This window comes from Neovison vison, chromosome 9 (assembly GCF_020171115.1).
Source record: "Neovison vison isolate M4711 chromosome 9, ASM_NN_V1, whole genome shotgun sequence".
Taxonomy (NCBI): domain Eukaryota; kingdom Metazoa; phylum Chordata; class Mammalia; order Carnivora; family Mustelidae; genus Neogale; species Neogale vison.
The window spans coordinates 97,956,509-97,974,914 of NC_058099.1; the positions used below are offsets into that span (position 1 = coordinate 97,956,509).

The 18,406-nt window shown below is 53.4% G+C and overlaps 1 protein-coding gene across 3 annotated transcripts; it reads left to right on the forward strand.

Moving 5' to 3' along the window:
• The first annotated feature begins 115 nt into the window (after positions 1 to 115).
• On the forward strand, positions 116 to 15,202 carry CARD19 (caspase recruitment domain family member 19). Of its 3 annotated transcripts, XM_044266052.1 has the most exons (8): positions 116 to 213; positions 5,688 to 5,832; positions 7,931 to 8,057; positions 11,162 to 11,304; positions 12,927 to 13,080; positions 14,165 to 14,224; positions 14,408 to 14,479; positions 14,919 to 15,202. In XM_044266052.1, the coding sequence occupies exons 2-8, from the start codon at positions 5,719 to 5,721 to the stop codon at positions 15,032 to 15,034; spliced, it is 786 nt and encodes a 261-aa protein (XP_044121987.1). In that variant the 5' UTR covers positions 116 to 213; positions 5,688 to 5,718; the 3' UTR covers positions 15,035 to 15,202. The 3 variants fall into 3 exon arrangements, with proteins under 3 accessions (XP_044121987.1, XP_044121988.1, XP_044121989.1); XM_044266053.1 differs by lacking the exons at positions 5,688 to 5,832; positions 7,931 to 8,057; XM_044266054.1 differs by lacking the exons at positions 116 to 213; positions 7,931 to 8,057 and having other exon boundaries at positions 5,754 to 5,832.
• The last annotated feature ends 3,204 nt before the right edge of the window (positions 15,203 to 18,406 follow it).

An 18,406-nucleotide genomic window follows, 5' to 3' on the forward strand; every position in this document is an offset into this window, starting at 1 on the left:
CGGGAAAGGGCGGGCTCAGTGAGGGCGGGTTTGGGCTGCGACCGGGACGCTGCAGACGCCGGAGAGAGGCCTGCGGGGAGGGGGGCGGGGCCCTCCGGGAAGGGGCGGGGCGAACCGAGACGGGCGGCGGTGAACCGACAGCCCGACCGGCGGACGGCGACAGGGCGACGGGCCGGGGTCGGCCGGGCGCGCGCCGTGCAGCCGCCATGACAGGTGAGCGCGGGCCGGGCGGGGGTCCTCCCTGCCGTTCCGGGTCGGGCGCGCAGCTGCGGTGGCCCCCAGGGTCCGGTTCCCCGACGTTGTCCCGGCCGCAGCTGCTCGCGGGCGCGGCCGAGTGACCTTGGTTCGTGACCGCCTGCGGGTCGGCTGGCGAACGCCAGGCCGGGGGCTGTGGTCGGGGCTGGGAGGCCGGCGGGGGCGGGGCTGGAGCGCGCCTGTGGGCGGGGGAGGCGCTGGGGGGTCGCGGCGGGCTGGCGCCGGGATCCTCCCGCACTTCTGTGAGGAGCTGCAGCCCCTCCAGCCTCAACCACCTGACATCCAGAGGGGGCGTCCCGGTGGGACTCTGAAGTATCCCGGGACAGGCGCTGGGGGACAGACTCCGCCGGGTGCCCCTACCCCCTCCAGCTGCTTTTCCCAGGGTGGGGCTCCCTGCCATGCCCCCGGGGCCTGTTTGGACTGGAGAACCCATTACGTTCTGGTCCCCGCTGAGCAGGGCCACCTTGCTTTGTGGAACTTCCTCGGTGGGAGACACCCGGTGATGGTGATGGGGTGGCGAGGGACCCATGACAGCCTGATCCGGGAACGCTGTTGCTCCCACACATCTCCTTCCCAAGGGCCCCACTCTTCCACCTCAGGGGGTGGTCCAGAAGTCCCCGTTGTCTCCCCGTGCTCACTGGAGTCCCACAAGTAGGATTTCAGGGGCTGGAACCTGGTGTCTTCTAGGACCACAGTGTCCCAGCCTAGGTCAGAAGTGACCCTAGCTGCCTCCCATGCCCCTGTTATCTTCCTGGAACCTTTTTATTTGTGGCTGCTGCTTCCCAGCGCCTACACTCAGGTGCCTCCCATACAGAATTGCTGCAGGATATCCTGTCTGTGTGGAGGAGGAAATGAAGGCTCAGGTTGGACAGGTGCCAAGCCCCAGGCTGCCCGTGGGTGGTCAGTGGCAGAAGCAGAACTAGGCCTGGGTCCTGCCCAAGCCCTATCAAGGTCCTGTGGGAACCTCCCCACCTGCCCCTTTCTCATAGCCAAGTCTGAGTGCTGAGCCTCTAGACATTCTTCCCATCACAGCCCTGCACTTTGGGGGTGGGGAACTGAGGCCCAGAGAATACAGGCCCTGGAGGGTCAAACGGGCAGCCTTTGCAAGGCTGCAGGCATGAAGTCCCTGGCTCGCTGTTCCTGTGCACTGACGGGCGCCTGCCTTGTGCTGCTTCTGGGGCCACCATGACAGGTTGCAGGATCAGCATTTGGACCCGATGTGTCGGCCCAGGGCCAGTGCCAGCCAGGTGTCACTACAGCTGTTCCTACTACTGTGGAACCAGGCCCTGCCTTGTGGTGTGCTTTGGAGTGAGCTGTCTCAGCTCCACACCTGAGGCCAGGTCTGGCCCTGAAACAGGAGGGGCTTCTGGGACAGGAGCCGGGGTACTCAACAAGGCCTCCTCAGGGGAGGACAGTGAGCTGAGCACCACTTAGCCAGGGAGGAACCCCAGAACATATGTCCTCATCCTTGGGCAGGTATCCGGGACAGTATGGTGCCATTGGGGGCTGCTCTGCAGGATGGCTCAGAGGCCTGGGGTGAGGACAGGTGGGGCAGCTCCCACAGGGCCTTGAGTGCCAGGTGGGGGTAAGGGGTTGGGGGCGTCTGTGGTCTTGGCCCCAGCTGGCCACGAAGGTGGGGGAGGAGGGACATGGCAAAAGAACCACAGTCCTGCTGGGTTTTGGCCCAGAGCATTCACCTGTGTCTTGTGAAAACTGTCAATATTATCAATCAGGACCTGGGACCAAAGTCATTTCCTTACTGTGCTTTTTCATTCCTGGGTGTGGGCCTCTGGGTGTGGTTTATGTGCACAGCTTCCAGCCACCAGAGGAAGCATGAGCCCCAGGCTTGCCACCATGCCAGGTGACTCATGCTGGTGGCTGCAGCAGGGGGAGCCAATGCAGCATGCAGGCCACAGTCCACAAGTAGCCCTGGACCTTGGGCCTTGGGGCTACATCCATTCATTCCAAAATTCTTTAGTGAGTGCCTACTGTGTTCCTGCCCCTGCCCTGTGTTCCTGCATACATTGCAGAGGCAGCACGGGGCAGAACAGTCTGGGGCCAGGCCAGGAACAGACTTGATGCAGCTTAATTGTACAGTTAATGAGTGTGATAATTAGATAAGTGGGAAGTCCGGATGTCAAGCGGTTGCCACAAAACCATGCGTGGGTCCAACCACCGTCCTCACTCCCTAGCTGGCTGTGGTCTTAGGCAGGTACCATATCTCTTTGCTATGCTTCAGTTTCTCCATCTGGAAATGGAGGTTGGTGGTCTTGCTAGAGTTGCAGAGCTGATGGAAAGATGAAGGTATATGCCTAGAGTTTAGACTGCCTGGTCATGGGGCACACACCATGAACTGTGGCCACTGTCCTTAACACTTGAACCAGGGGGGCTGCCAGTGGTGAAGCTGCATGACCAGGGGGTCCTTCCCATGTGCCCTGGCAGGTCTTCTGGTGGTCCTGTGGGCAGCTTCCTCACCACAGTAGGGCTGCTGATGAGTCTGTCTTCCAGGTAGACGTTCAGGGCCTAGAAGGAGTCAGAGGTTAGAAATACATTTTTTTTTTTTTTTAAAGATTTTATTTATTTATTTGAGAGAGAGAGACAGTGAGAGAGAGCATGAGCGAGGAGAAGGTCAAAGAGCGAAGCAGACTCCCCATGGAGCTGGGAGCCTGATGTGGGACTCGATCCCGGGACTCCAGGATCACGCCCTGAGCCGAAGGCAGTCATCCAACCAACTGAGCCACCCAGGCGTCCCGAAATACATATTTTTGAGGGGGGAAGACCAGCCTGGACGAGGTGGTGGTGGGAGAGAGAAGTGAGGAAGACGCAGTCTGTTGAGTCGGCCCCATGGTGGAAATAAGGGAGAAGACCCTTCTTGTTCCCACATGATGACCCTGTTTGTTTGTTTGTTTGTTTTTTAAGATTTTATTTATTTATTTATTTGTCAGAGATCACAAGTAGGCGAGAGGCAGGCAGAGAGAGAGAGAGGAGGGAGCAGGCTCCCCGCTGAGCAGAGAGCCCAATGCAGGGCTCATTCCCAGGACCTTGGGATCATGACCTGAGCCTAAGGCAGAGGCTTTAACCCACTGAGCCACCCAGGTGCCCCAATGACCCCGTTTTTAAAAATCAACTTTATTGAGAGATTATTTACTCAGAACAAGTGCACTTATTTTTAATGAATAATTTTATAAATTTTGACAAATGTATACATCCATAGAAATACCACCACAGGCCCAGTGAAGTAAGTATTTCTATCTCTCTAGAAAGTTCATTCATGCCCCTTCCCCAGTAACCGCACTGAACCCAGGGATTCATCTGCTTTCTTTTTCTTTAAAATTTAACAGTGGAGGGGTGTCTGGGTGGTTCAGTCATTAAGCGTCCACCTTCGGCTCAGGTGGTCCTGGGATCCAGCCCTACATTGGGCTCCCTGCTCCAGGGGTGAGTCTGCTTCTCCCTGTCCCACTCGCCCTGCTTGTGTTCCCTCTCTCACTGTGTCTCTCTCTGACAAATAAATAAGTGAAATCTTTAAAAAAAGAATAAAATTTAAGAATGGAATTTAACAAGTAGGATTTCTCTTTAATGTGTGTTTTTTTTTAAGATTTTATTTATTTATTTGACAGACAGAGATCACAAGTAGGCAGAGAGTCAGACAGAGAGAGAGAGGAGGAAGCAGGCTTCCCGCTGAGCAGAGAGCCCGATGCGGGCTCCATCCCAGGACCCCGAGATCATGACCTGAGCCGAAGGCAGCGGCCTAACCCACTGAGCCACCCAGGCGCCCCTAATGTGTTTTATTTTTAGAGACTTTTTAGTTTATAGAAAATTGAGCAGATTGTATAGAGTCCCATATTCTTCCCCCCAACCCAATTTCCTTTGTTAATAATATTTTGCATTAATGTGGTGCATTTGTTACATGTGATGAACCAATACTAATACACTGTTACTAACTAAAACCCACAGTTTACATTCTAGTTCACGCCTGTGGTACACATTCTATGACTTTTAAAAAGCGCATAGTGTCCTATGTCCACCACTACAGTATTCCACAGAATAGTTTCACTGCCCTAAAAATCCCCTGGGCTCTGCCCATTCCCATGCCCTTGCCTTGGCCCTGGTAACCTCTGCTCTTCCTACCATCTCAGTAGTTTTGCATTTTCTGGAATATCATATAGTTAGTATGTTGCCTTTGCAGACCAGCTTCTTTCCCTTAGCAAGATGCATTGCAGTTTTCTCCTTGCTTTTCTGTGACTCCAGAGGTCTTTTCTTTTTATCCCTGAATTTCATAATAAAACTGATTAAACAGAACCACCATTCAATTATGCATTCATCTGTGTGTGTGTGTATTACTATGTACGGAAGATCAAACTGACTGGTTTGCAAATTTCATGGGCATCCTGTACATGGACAGTGTTGTGAAACCATCAAACCTCTGTGCTCCCAGAACTTTGTCTTCACCCTAAGGGGAAACTGTCTCCATTACACAGTGACTCCCTTCCTCCCCTGCCCCCGGCTTCTGGTAATCACTGTTCTACTTTCTCCCTCTGGAATTTGCTATTCTATATATTTATTGTAAGTGGAAATCATATACTATTTGTCCTTTGATGCCTTTATTTCTCTTAGCATGTTTTCAGGGTTCCCCGGGTTGTAGCATCCATGTCTTAGAGGTGTTTTCCCTTTTCTGCCTGTGTCATATTCCACTGTGTGCATTTACATTTCATTTATCCATTCCTCTGTGTGTGGACTCTTGGGTTGTTCCTGCTTTTTGGCCGCTGTGAATAGTGCTGCTATGAACACGGGGTGCGGGTGTGTGAGTCCCCGCTTTCCGTGACTCGGACGGAGTTTACCTCCAGCAGTGGGATTGCTGGGTCGTGGGGTAAGTCTGTGTTTGACTTTCCTGTTCCACAGAGTGTCTGCCCCATGTTACAGTCCCCCAGTCCTGTTCATACAGGATGTACCCTGTCCTGAGTGTGGAGTGCTTTCTCATTGTGGTTTTATCTGCATTTCCCTCAGGATGATGACTGTTAGCATCTTGGCTTGTGCTCAGTATTCCTCTTGTGTCTTCTTTGGAGAACTGCCTGTCAGGCCCTGTGCCCATTTTTGAATTGTGTTATTTATGTTTTTTTGTTGTTGTTATGGAATGATAGGAGTTCTTTATATATTCTTTATATAAAGAACTTTGTATAAAGTTTCTTTATATATATATATATTTACATATCAGCTTATCTGATATAAGCTTTGCAAATATTTTCTCCCATCCTGTGAGGTGTCTTTTCTTCACACCACCTCCCCTCACACCCTCAAAATAGGGTTTCCTTCTGTTTTATTCCATTGGTCTGTATGTCTGTCCTTATGCTGGCATCACACTGTGTTGATCATTGTAGCATTGTAGTAACTTTTGAAACCATTGTGAGTCTTCCAACTTTCTTCTTCTTTTTCAGGATGGTTTTTGCTATATAGGTCCCTTTTAGGATGAAAAACAAGAAACATCAGTGGAATTTGGATAAGAATTACACTGACTCTGTAGACTACTTTGGGAGCATTGTCATCTTCACAACGTTAAATCTTCCAATCCATGAACAGAGGGTATATGTCCATTTATTTGTATCTTTTAAAATTTCTTTCAGCAATGTTCTGAGTTTTCGGTGTACAGGTCTTTCACTTCCTTGGTTAAAATTTTTCCTAAGTATCTTATTCTTTCTGATGCCATTATAAATAGAATTGTTTTCTTATTTCCCTTTGTGGGTTATTCATTGTCACTGTGTAGAGATGCAACTGATTTTTGGGTATTGATTTTGTATCTTGCATCTTTGCTGAATTTGTTGATTAATTTTGATCTTTAGGGATTTCTATATATAAAATCATGTCATCTGCAAAAAAGAAATAGTATTGCTGCCTCCTTTTCATTTGAGTAACTTATATCCTTTTTTGGTCTGATTGCTCTGGCTGGAACCCCAGTGCTACACTGATAGGAGCAGCGAGGGTGGGCATCTTGCTTGGGTTCTGGTCATGGGGGAAAAGCTTTCGGTCTGCCACCCACTGAGTATGATGGTCGCTGTGGGCGTGTCATACACGACCTTCATAATATTGAGGAGATTTTCTGCAGTTCTTAATTTATTGAATTTTTTTTTCTTTAATCATGAAAGAGTATTGAATCTTGTCAAATGGCTTGAGGTGATGGAGTGTGTGTGTGTGTGTGTGTGTGTGTGTGTTTTACTTCATTCTGTTAATGTAATGTATTACACTGATGGATGATCCTATGTTGAACCATCCTGGTATTCTTTTTTTTTTTTTTTTTTGAAGATTTTATTTATTTATTTGACAGACAGAAATCACAAGTAGGCAGAGAGGCAGGCAGAGAGAGAGAGAGGGAGGCAGGCTCCCTGCCAAGCCCCGATGCGGGGCTTGATTCCAGGACCCTGGGATTGTGAGCTGAGCCTAAGGCAGAGGCTTTAACCCACTGAGCCACCCAGGCACCCTGAACCATCCTGGTATTCTGCGGCATCACCTTTTTAATGTGCTGTTGAATTCAGTTTGCTAGTATTTTGTTGAGGATTTTGGGATCAGTATTTCTAAGAGATACTGGTCTGTAGTTGTCTTGTCTCCTTGTCTCATTCTGGTATCAGGGTAGTGCTGGCCTCATGGAATGAGTTGGGAGGTATTCCCTCCTCTCTGTTTTTGGAAAATTGTGGAAGTATTGGCATGTAAATGTTTCATGGAATTCACCAGTGACGCCATCTTGTTCTGGGCTTCTGTTGGTGAGGACAGTTTTGGTTTCTAATTTAACCTCCTTGCTAGTGAGAGGTCCCTTCAGAGTTTCTCTGTATTTGTGTTTTTAGGAATTTGTCTACTTCATCTCGTTTGTCCAGTTTGTTGGTGCTCAGATTTTCATAGTATCTGTTTGTAATCTGTTTTATTTCTGTGTGACTGGTAGTCTTGTCCCTGCTCTTATTTCTGATGTTAGTAACTTGAGTCTTTTTTCTTTGTGTGTCTAGCTGATGGTTTTTGTCAGTGTGCTGATCATTGGAAAGCTTTCCTTCTTTCCCCCCTATTTTCTATTGCATTTGTCTTTTCTCTAATCTTTGTTATTTCCTCTTTTCTGCTATTTTCGGTCTAGTTTGTTCTTCTTTTTCTGCTTCCTTAAGGTGTAACATTAAGGAAGGTTGTTGATTGGAGATCTCTCTTTTCTTGTAAAATTTGTATTTACACCCTAAATGTCCTCCTCCCATCTGCTTTCCTGGCACCCCTTAAGTTTTGGTGTGTTGTATTTTTATTTTCAGTTGTCTCAAGGTATTTTCTTTTTCTTTTCTTTTTTTTTTTTAAAGATTTTATTTATTTATTTGACATACGGATCACAAGTAGGCAGAGAGGCAGGCGGGTTGGGGGGTGGGGGGAGCAGGCTGCCCACTGAGCAGAGAGCCTGATGCAGGGCTCGATCCCAGGACCCTGGGATCATGACCTGAGCCGAAGGCAGAGGCTTTACACTGAGCCACCCAGGTGCCCCTCAAGGTATTTTCTCATTTCCTTTGCTCCATCGTTGTTTCACTTTCACTTGCAAATTTTCCAGTTTTCCTTCTGTTACTGATTTCTGGCCTTATTCCATGTGATCACAAGAGATCCTTTGTATGATTTCAGTCTTTTAAAATGTATTATGACTTGTTTTGTAGCCAAATTTATTTTGCAGTCTGTCCCAGGGAATGTTCTGTGTGCACTTGAGAAGAATGTGTACTGGCCCACCTCAGAGCTATCGTGGGTTTGCTTCCAGACAATAAGTAACTGTTCCACCACAGTAAAACAGATACTGCAATCAAGTGAGTCCAGTGAATTTCCTGATTTCCCAGTGTGTGTAAAAGTCACATTTACACTATATCACTGTCTGTGAAGTTTGTAGTAGCGTATGTCTAACAAACAATGTATGTACCCTAATTAAAAATATTTTATTGTGAAAAATCCTACCAGTCATCTGATTTTTCAGCAAGTCACAATCACTAATCACAGATCGCCATAACAATTAAAATAATAATGAAAAGTTTCGAAGAATGAAAAGTTTAAGTTGTGAGAATTAACAAAATGTGACACCGACATGAAGCAAAAGGTCGCTGGTGGAAAAGGGTGCCGATAGACCTGCTCCACACAGGGCTGCTGCAGACCTTGGGTTTGTAGAAACGCGGCGCCTGCAAAGCACAGTGACATGCGATGTGCCTGTGCTGGTAGGTGGACTGTCCGTGTGTCCGTGTGTCTGTGTGTGTGAGCTGTGGTTGATTTATACTGCAGCTCAGCCGTGCGGTTCCCTTGTTCTGTTATTGAAATTGGGGTACCAACGTCTCTAGCTATTCTTGCTACTCATTATTTCTAAACCTTTACTATTATCTGGGGGCCCTGATATTTGGCAAATGTATGTGTTAGATGTTCCTGGCAAATCGACCCTTTTATTAACCGAGGGTGTACTTCTGTGTCTCTTGCTCCCGTCTGTGATGCAAAGCCTGTCTTGCTTCCTATGCGGGGAGCCCTTCTGCTCTTTCGGGCATCATTTGCTGCGACACTTGTTCTCCTGTTCTCGTTCTCTGTCTGTTTGTGTCTTTGGATCTGAGTCTTTTGGAGCCAGCGTATGGTTGAATCGTATTTTTTTCATCCTGAGAAGGAAAAGAACTCTGTTTCCCTCCACTCCTACCCCAGGACTCATACTCCTGAGGACCCCGGACACGGCGTGCTGGTCACTGGCTGTGCGGTCTCCCCTCTATGGAGCAGCCCTCCAACCCCAGCTGTGTGTCTCCCAGTTGGACTCGTGGCCGACCCCGTCCCCCTGGGGATGGCCTCCGGTTCCACCTGGTGGAGGCTCCGTCCTGTACAGCACCCCCACTGCAGACACTGGTCCCCAGGCCAGCTGCCACCATGCCTTTGAGGGACAGGCTGTGCCTCGAGGGCCCCATGACCCCGTTTTTGGTTCAGTCACTTGCTGCAGCTCACAGAACCTGGGAGAACACTGTAGGCGCCACGGGCGGTCAATTACACGGGATATTTGAAAGGATAAAAGTGACCCTCCACACAGGAGACGCTTGGGGCAAAGTATGCGGGAAGGGACACACAGCTTCCACGTCCACCTTCCCAGCTCCTCCAATGTGCTCAGCGACCTGGGAGCTCTCCAGACTCCAACGGTTTTGGGTTTTTATGCAGAGTTTTTGTTTGTTTGTTTGTTTTTGTTTTTATGTAGGCATGATTGATTAAATCACTGACCTCACTGGCCTCCAGCCACGCCCCCCTCCCTAGAGCTCTGGGTTCTGTGAGACCGAAGCTCCAGGCCTCCAACTCTGTGCTCAGCTTCACTGGCAACCAGCTCGCATCCTGTGGTTCTTTAGGGGCTTTTGAAAAATCACCCCATTCACAAAGTCATTTGAGGCTGCAGGGGGCCTCTTTCAAACAACAAAAGGCACCCTTTCCCTTCCTGGCTCATCACTTAGGAAATTCCAAGGATCTTAGGAGCTCTGTGCCAGGAATTGGGATGAAGACCTAATATATGTTTCTTTTTCTTTTTTTTTTAAGATTGTATTTATTTATTTCACAGACAAAGATCACAAGCAGGCAGAGAGAGGGGAGGAAGCAGGCTCCCTGCTGAGCAGAGAGCCTGATGCACTGTGATGCGGGGCTCCATCCCAGGACCTGGGATCATGACCTGAGCTGAAGGCAGAGCCTTTAAGACTTTTTTTTTTTCTTAATTTATTTGACAGAGAGAAATCACAAGTAGACGGAGAGGCAGGCAGAGAGAGAGAGGGGGAAGCAGGCTCCCTGCTGAGCAGAGAGCCCGATGCGGGACTCGATCCCAGGACCCTGAGATCATGACCTGAGCCGAAGGCAGCGGCTTACCCCACTGAGCCACCCATGTGCCTCTGTATATTTCTGACCCTAAATCACAGCATCACAAATCCATTTTGCCAATCTGTGTCTTTAATCTGTTTAAAGTAATTACAGTAATTAGTGTTAATGAATAACTCATTTCTGCTTTTTTGCTCTTTGTTTTCTGGTGTCTTAGAGGTTTCTTGTCTTCACTAATGTCTTCTTTCTTGTTTGGTTGACCTTCTGTAGTAACACATTTTTATTTCCTTTTGTCTATATTCTGTGGGTCTTTTCTTTGTGGTTGTCATAAGAATTATGTATAACATCCTCAAGCTGTAACCGTCTAACTGAATGGAGAGCGAGTTCATTCCAGTACGTATAGGCACTCCCCTCCCGTGCTGTGGGGTCTGCGCCCAGCCCCTAGCCATTGGCAGGGGGACGGGCCACCACCCCTTGGGAGGCTGGTGCACCTGGTCAGGAGGTTGATTCTGTGGAATCGGGACTCTCGCTTGGGGATCCTGGGCCTCCCACCAACCACTGACCCACCTCTGGTCTTTAGAGGCCTGGCGTTCTGAAGAGCATTCTTAATGCCAGAGAAGGTGCACAGTGCAGCTTTACGGATGGTCCTGAAAAAATCAACAAAGGGAAAAGCACCCCGGCCCACCGGTGGGCACATCCATGCCAGCACAGGCGCCCCCAGCCCCCAGTACTCCTGTCCCTGAGATAGCCATGGTGAGAGCTGCTGGGCCCTTCCAGGGGGACAGCGCACTTGGCCTCTCTGTCTTCTGCAGTGAGCTCTCGGGCATAGAAGAGAGGGGCAGAGTCTCCACTCTGCTTCTGAGCCCTCAGGACTGTTCGCGTGCACTAGTGCACCCCATCTCTAATGGGGGGTAGCAGGACAAGGGTGGGGATCCAGGCTGTGCGTAGCCCACACAGGTGGGATGTCAGCAGCTGTCCAGGTGCTCACAGCTGACATGCCTCCAGGGGACCAGAGGCCACACTGTGTGTGGTGTGGGGGACCAGCTGCCCCACCCCCGACCCCAGCCATGCTGACTCAGGCCCTCCGTGCCCCCTGCTGTTTCAGAGCAGACCTACTGTGACCGGCTGGTCCAGGACACACCTTTCCTGATGGGCCATGGACGCCTCAGTGAGCAGCAGGTGGACAGGATCATCCTCCAGCTGAACCGCTACTACCCCCAGATACTCAGTAACAAGGATGCGGAGAAGGTAATGGGGGGCCCTTCCCCCCCCCCCCCCGGGGGCTGGGAGAAAGCAAGCTTGGGGGCAGGGCAGGACAGCTTGGAGGTGAAAGCCTGGCTCCTTGCAGGGACGTTGGGCCCAGAACATCAGCTCTGCAAACCTCTGTCTCTTCCTGTGTCATTGGGGCCTGCTGGCGGCCCTCCAGAGTTGCCGGGAGCACCCCAGGAGACAGGACAGCATGCCCCTACACATGACAGGCCTAGGAGTGGCGTGAGGGGCAGGGGGTGAGGAGCAGGGCTGCTGGCCAGGCTCCACGCCAGGGCCACGGGGCTCTGCCCCTGCCTCTTGCAAAGGTTCACAAATGGACAAACATTCAGGGATGCCGAGGGAGAGTGGGTGCATTTTGCCTGCACTGCCCTTTCTCTGACTCCCCCTCAGGACAAGGGCTTTGGGGTGCAGGGCTCCCCTCCAGCTGGGTGACTAAGTGAGCCCTGCTCTTGGAGTTGCGGCCCTTGCCGCTGGTGCCGGGCAGTGGTGCTGTATGCAGGGTTGTCCACAGGGTTTGGGACCTCTCCTGGGGACAGCTGAAATCTCCATGGGCCCTGCTACTAGCTCAGAAGCTTAAGGTATAAAAGTTTACAGTAAGTTAAAAAGCATGGGTTAACTTTATACCTTATTATTATAGTTAAAAGTCTAGTATATTGTGTACAAATTTGAATTTGAAAAGTTTCAGACATTTATAGAGAAAAAGGGAGACTCCTGCCTCTGCCCACCCACACTCTTCTGTTCCTCATAGTTTCCGTGGCTCCTGCCAAATAATGCCTGTCTTTGCCTTGCAGTTTCTGGGCCAATTCTCATTCCAGGTGGAGGGGAATACTGCCACCAGGTGGCAGCAGCAGGCCACAGCCGCCAGGTCCCAGGGATCCAGGCCAAGTGCCCAGTTCACTGACCTTTAGAACCATGCATTTTCCAGCAAACACATCAAAAGAGCTTGTTTTTTTCTGCTTAACCCTTAGTTTTTATTTTTTAAATTTTAAAAAAGATTATATTTATTTATTTGTCAGGGGAGTGGGGAGAGCAGAAGCAGGGGGAGTGGCAGGCAGCAGGAGAAGCAGACTCCCCGCTGAGCAGGGAACCCCAAGTGGGACTCAATCCCAGGACGCTGAGATCATGACCTGAGCCTAAGGTAGATGCTTAACTGACTGAGCCACCCAGGTGCCCCTTAAACCCTGGGTTTTTAAAAACTTGAATCATATTCCTGTAGACCATAAACTACTAGAAGTTACCACTTACGCTATCATCTCATTGATTCCCTCTAAGGACCCTACCATTTGGGTTCATTACACCCTTTTTAGAAGTGAGGAAACAGAGTTGTAGGGGGTGAAGTGACTTGCCAAGGTCACACAGCAAGCCATCAGTTTCCAACAGTTGGAATAATGTCACCACTGTCCTTCTCGATGCTGTGTCTGGCCTCTGCAAGGAGGGAGTGCAAGGCCCAGTGGCCATGCTGTGACCTCAGCATGCTGGGCTGCAACCCTGGGTAGTCTGGAGTGGTCAGTTGCTGCCTCCTCTAGGTGTTCTCAGTCCCCCAAGCCACCCTGGCCCTGCCCCTTCAGCCTGACCTTCCCTTGCACCCTTTCCACCCCCAGTTCCGGAACCCCAAGGCGTCCCTGCGCATGCGGCTCTGTGACCTCCTGGGTCATCTGCAGCGGAGCGGCGAGCGGGACTGCCAGGAGTTCTACCGGGCCCTGTACATCCACGCCCAGCCCCTGCACAGCCGTCTGCCCAGCCGGCTCGCCCTGCGTAAGTATGCCCAGCCCCTCACCCAATGCCGTCTCCACAGTGGTCCCCAGAGAGAGGAGGCAGTGTTCAGATTCAGAGATGGTCATCTCTGTCTCTCTTGGACCAGTGTATGCAGAGAAGGTTAATCTCGTGCACGTGGCCCTGCCCTTCCCTCTGGCCCAAAGCACCGGGAATCCATAGGCTTGTGTTGAAAGCACCAGCCTTGAGTGAACGGTGCAGAAGCCGAGGCTGCCCCCACAACCAGGATGCCCAGGGGGATCCCTGCAGCGTGGGGTTTCTGTAGAATGGTCTGGGGCTCAGATGGTGGATCCAGGGCCCGTGTCTTGGTTTATAGGGTCTTGCCTGCATGCTCAGGAGGCGTGAGAGTCCTGAGCGACCCTCCACGCTGCTGGGTTGGCGATAGGAGAGGCATGGGTGGGGATGGTGGCTCAGTCCTGAGGCCTCTGTGGCCTGGTCTCTTGGATCAGGGGCTGCTGTCCCTCAATCCTCTGATGTGAACCTGGAGGCCAAAGGGCAGGGTAGCTTACCCACTCACCCCAGGATGCTCAGCTGGGACCCAGGGCCAGTGTCCCTGACCTGAGGGTGGGCCACAGGTCTGGGCCCTGAGCTCTGGCCCAGGACCCATTTGTCATGCCAGCCACGAGGGGTGGGAGGCCCACTGCCTGGCTGGGAGTCATGCACCTTCTAGGCTCCAGGCCATTGGCAGGTGGCCGGTCAGGAAGTTCTGGGGAGAGCACAGTCCCTGCCCTCGTGTGGACATCAGACTTGGGACAGGCGGGTGTTCATCCTGCATCCGTAGGGGACAATGGCCCTCACCCCATGGCCCTCAGGGTCTCAGGAAGTGGACAAAAGGAAACCCAAAATTCAGGGTTCCATGAGGCTTGCCCCCAGTCCCCTCTCTGGTGCTGACCCCCCCAAGTCCGGCCCAGAAGACTGGGTGCCCCTACAGCCTGGTCCTGCCCAGCCAGGGCCCCCCAGGGTTGGGGGGAAGGAGCCTGAGCAGGCCCTTGGTTTCCGGTGGGTGGGGCAAACCCCTTCCTCTGGCCCACCCCCCACTAACCGAGCCCTATGATTTTGTTTCCAGAGAACTCAGATTGCACAGAGCTAGACTCAGGCACCGTGGGCCGCGAGCTCAGTGACAGGGGTAACCGCCTCCGCGTCCCCCACCCCATCCCCCCCCAGGGCTCTGTCTCTGCCTCAGGGGCTGTTCCTTTCCAAGTCAGGCTTGGTCCTGACTTCCCATTGCACGGGCCCCAGGGTGCTTGCTGGGGCGCCCCGTCCTCCAGGCTCAGACAGCCACTTGCTCACTTGCCCCTTTTGTCCCCAGGACCCGTGGCCTTCCTGGCCTGCCTCGGCCTGGCCGCAGGGCTGGCGCTCCTCGTCTACTGCTGCCCTCCAGGTAGGTACTGCCTGGCCAGGCCCAAGCACTGAGTCCCTGGCCTCCCCGTGCCTCAGTTTCCTTGCCTGTGCAGTGGAACAGTGGCGGGGCCCCTCTCACAGGGCCCAGGAGGAAGAGGAAATGTGCCCTGGTTCTCAAGCCCACCACCCCCAGAGGGCGGGGAATGACATCCCCTGACAGGTGGCAGAGCACAGCTGGGCTCTGGGGTTAGAAAGCCCTGTGCTCTGTGGGGCCTGGAGCAGGGCGGCCACCTCTGGCCCCTCTGTGGCTCAGCCCTGACAAATGGACGGGAGGCCCTTGGCCCCACATGCCAGCAGCTGCCCCTTTCCTGCCACGCCAGGCCTATCGCTGCCGTGCTTGGCAGGGATACCCCTGTCACGCGACTTTAGGGCTAAGAAGGCCTGTTGGTGGCAGTTTCTGAAACCACCTTGTCTTCCAGACCCTAAGGTGCTGCCGGGGGCCCGGCGTGTCCTGGGCTTCTCCCCTGTCATCGTCGACAGGCACGTCAGCCGCTTCCTGCTGGCCTTCCTCACAGATGACCTGGGAGGGCTCTGACGACCCCCGCCTGCCCACCACCCACCAAAGAAGTCCCACCTGCCCGCCCAGGGGCCTGCCACTTCTTTTCTAAATCCTTGTTTTTCACTATTTATACTTTTTTAAAGAAAGTTGCCTTCACCTGACGAAGGTGCTCAACAATATTAAATGTTGGAGTCTTGTCCTTTTTCTCAGGAGTATTTTCTAGATGATTCTGATCCTGAGGACGCCTGGTGTCCCACAACCAGCCCAGGGTCCAGGTCCTGCTCAGGCTGTCCTCCTGGCCCCTGCGGCCCTCAGCGCCCACCCCCCCCCACCCCCCACACCCCCCACCGTCTCCCCCACGTGTTCCCTGTTCTCCCTCCCCTGCCCCATCCCACAGCTTCTGTCCAGAGCACACATCTCCCGCTTCAAGCCCCTCTGCTGTTCCTTGCTTGGTGTGTCATTTGTCCCCATACCCGTCCCTTCCCATCCTCTCTCCTTTCCCAGCCCCAGACCCAGGTGGGAAGGCTAGGTGGGGGCACTGCCCTGGGCCTCCGGGGGCACCAGCCGCACACCCCAAGAAGCCTCAGTGCCCACACATGTTTACTTCCTTCTCCCCAGTGGCCCAGCAGGTGGGGGCTGCTTCTCTGCTTTCCTGAAGAGGAAACAGAGGTTACTTGGCCAGGAGAAGGGGGACCCAGCATGTGAGGGGGTCACCACTGTCTTCATTCCCTTTCCATGATGTGTCCCCATCCAGTCACCAGAATGGACACCCCAGTCCTGGGCCCTACCTGGCCTTGCCAGCCCCTGTGTCCTGGGAATGGAGGCTCTCCCTGCCAGGAGGTTAGGACCCAGACTTAGTGGGTCTGGGCTGGGTCTGATGGATACAGCTCCAGGCAGAGCCTGGGAATGAGCACAAGATCTTGTCCCAGATTCCAGAAGCTCGGAGAAAAAAAGTCCACAGAACCTATTAGAACTTTTATTTTTTATTTTACTTTATTTTTTAAAGATTTTATTTATTTATTTGACAGACAGAGATCACAAGTAGGCAGAGAGGCAGGCAGAGAGAGAGGGGGAAGCAGGCTCCCTGCTGAGCAGAGATTCCTGATGCGGGGCTCGATCCCAGGACCCTGAGACCATGACCTGAGCCGAAGGCAGAGGCTTTAACCCACTGAGCCACCCAGGCACCCCATGAACTTTTAGAGATGAAAAACGTCATTGTGCTATCTGAGGTCCTGGCCTCTGGTTCCTCATACCTTCCTCTCAGCAGCCTGGGGTTTGACTGGACCCCATCCCTCATCCTCATCTTGGGGACCTAGGCTGTCCCCTCAACCAGGGTGTCTACACCCCTGTCTCACCTACCAGCCTCAGGCTCAGGATCCCAGTGTGGAAACTTCCCTCGTGGACATGGGAGGGTATGTGTGCAAGTTCAGGGGGGCCTGGTGCCCTATGCTTGGCATCCAGCAGCACAGTCCCGAGGGCCCTGTAAGCCCACGAAGTCCCCAGTGCTGGGCTGTGTGTGCACCACCCGCCGGCAGGCAGGAGCTCTCACACCGCACCCCCTCCAGGCGCCGCCACTTTCATGAGGGCCGCCAAGATGGGGCTTCCACACGCGCTCCCTGCACACGCACACTCACACTCACTCACAGCCACGCGCAAGAGGCGCACGTGCATCAGGCTCGGCTGGTCCCCCGAGGTCCCTCTCCCAATAGCCGCCCTGTCAGCTCCTGCCCCGACAGCCCCCTTTTGGGGAAACAAGCATATTTGTCAACCTAAGAATCACCATGAGTTTGCATTTTCCATGGCAGGTTTCCGGAGAGGCGGGCCAGCCAACTCTGGAAATGACAGCTGCTCGTGGGTCTCAGGGTGGCAGGGCACAGGGAGGGAAACCGGTGTGGGCAGAGGAAGCAGCTCCAGGGCCTGGCGTCCCAGGCCCACGCAGCCAGCTCGGGCTCATTACTCGTTCCCAGGTGCGGGTGGGCAAGTGAGGGCCGGGGGTGGGGAGGGCCCGGCGCAGGGGCCGTCTGGTGTGCCTGGATGCCGCCGGACAGCATGGCCAACCGCTGGCTCAACGCCCGGGCGGCAGGCCCCGGGGGCTCTAAACTCGGAGCCTCAGTTTGCCCATCTGTATAATGGAAACACCCCTGGGAGAACTGGAGCAGGCCTGGGACAGCACTGCTGTCAGCCAAACTCGCTGAACTTAGCAGCTTGTGGGAAGGTGCCTCAGAGGCATATGTCTCTCCAGGACCGCCCCCCACCCCCCCGTTGGGTGGAGCAAGCACAGTTGCTTGCACTTGGCTGGGAGGACACAAGGGCCACGCTGAGCCACTGGGCCAAATGGAGCACCCACAGCTTTGCCCCCCACAGAGGTCCTCTTGACCTTGCTCAGGGCCCAGGTGAGGGACCCGCGAGCCTGCCCATTCCCCAGCAGTCCCCCCTCCCGGGCCTGGCTGGGGCTGGATTTCAGATCTCTTGCAGCCAGGTCCCCATGCGAACGGCTCCCGTCACTGCAGAGGCTGGACCGGGGGCTGCTGCCCCGCTGGCCCACCACACCAGTGGCCTGGTCCCCGCACCTGCTCTGGACTCGGAGCTCAGGGGTGGCGGAGCCTCTGGAGGTCAGTGGGCCCGTGAGGGTCCTTGTCTGGTCTACAGCTACTCCACGTGTCACGAGGGCGTGAGATGCCAATTCCCAGAGCAGATTTCTTCCCGGGCAGGTGCCCTGGGGTGTTCTCCATGCTTGTCGTACTTTCTGAGAGACGCAGCTGGGGAAAGGTGACAGACACACCCTGGTGAAGGTGACAGAGACACCTGGGTGAAGGTGGTGAGTGCGGGCATGGCTGGCTGCCAGGAGGGGAAAAGAGGCTTCGCAAGGGCTGTAATTTTAGCTCAGCTGGTAACACCTGCTATGTTGTGAACATTTGTGTCTCCAAAATCCACAATATTGAAACCTACCCCCAAGGTAGGACCTAGGGCTCCTGGGGGTCACCAGATCATGAGGAGACCAAGATGGGATTAGTGACCTTACAAAAGGGGATCCAGAGGGCCTGCCACGCGAGGCTACTGTGAGAAGAGGAAGCCGGTTCTCACCACACACCACACACCACACGGAATCTGCCGGTGCCTTGATCTCAGACTTCCAGCCTCCTGGTGTAAATGTCTGTCTGTACACGCCACCCAAACCAAGACAACGCCTCGGAAGAAACATCCCAGAGATAAGACGGGCCTGGCAGGCCGGTGGTGGGAAAGGCCCCGCTGCCATCTGCCACCTGAGACCTGTGAGGCCTCCACTCCTTAGGGCCCTGGGGTGGGGTTCCTTCCCCTGAGCAAGGGGTGGTCAGTGCCTGTCCCAGGTCTCAGGACCCAGCTGGTGAGCTCTGGCGGTCCCTCGGGGCAGGAAAGGCACCACGGGTC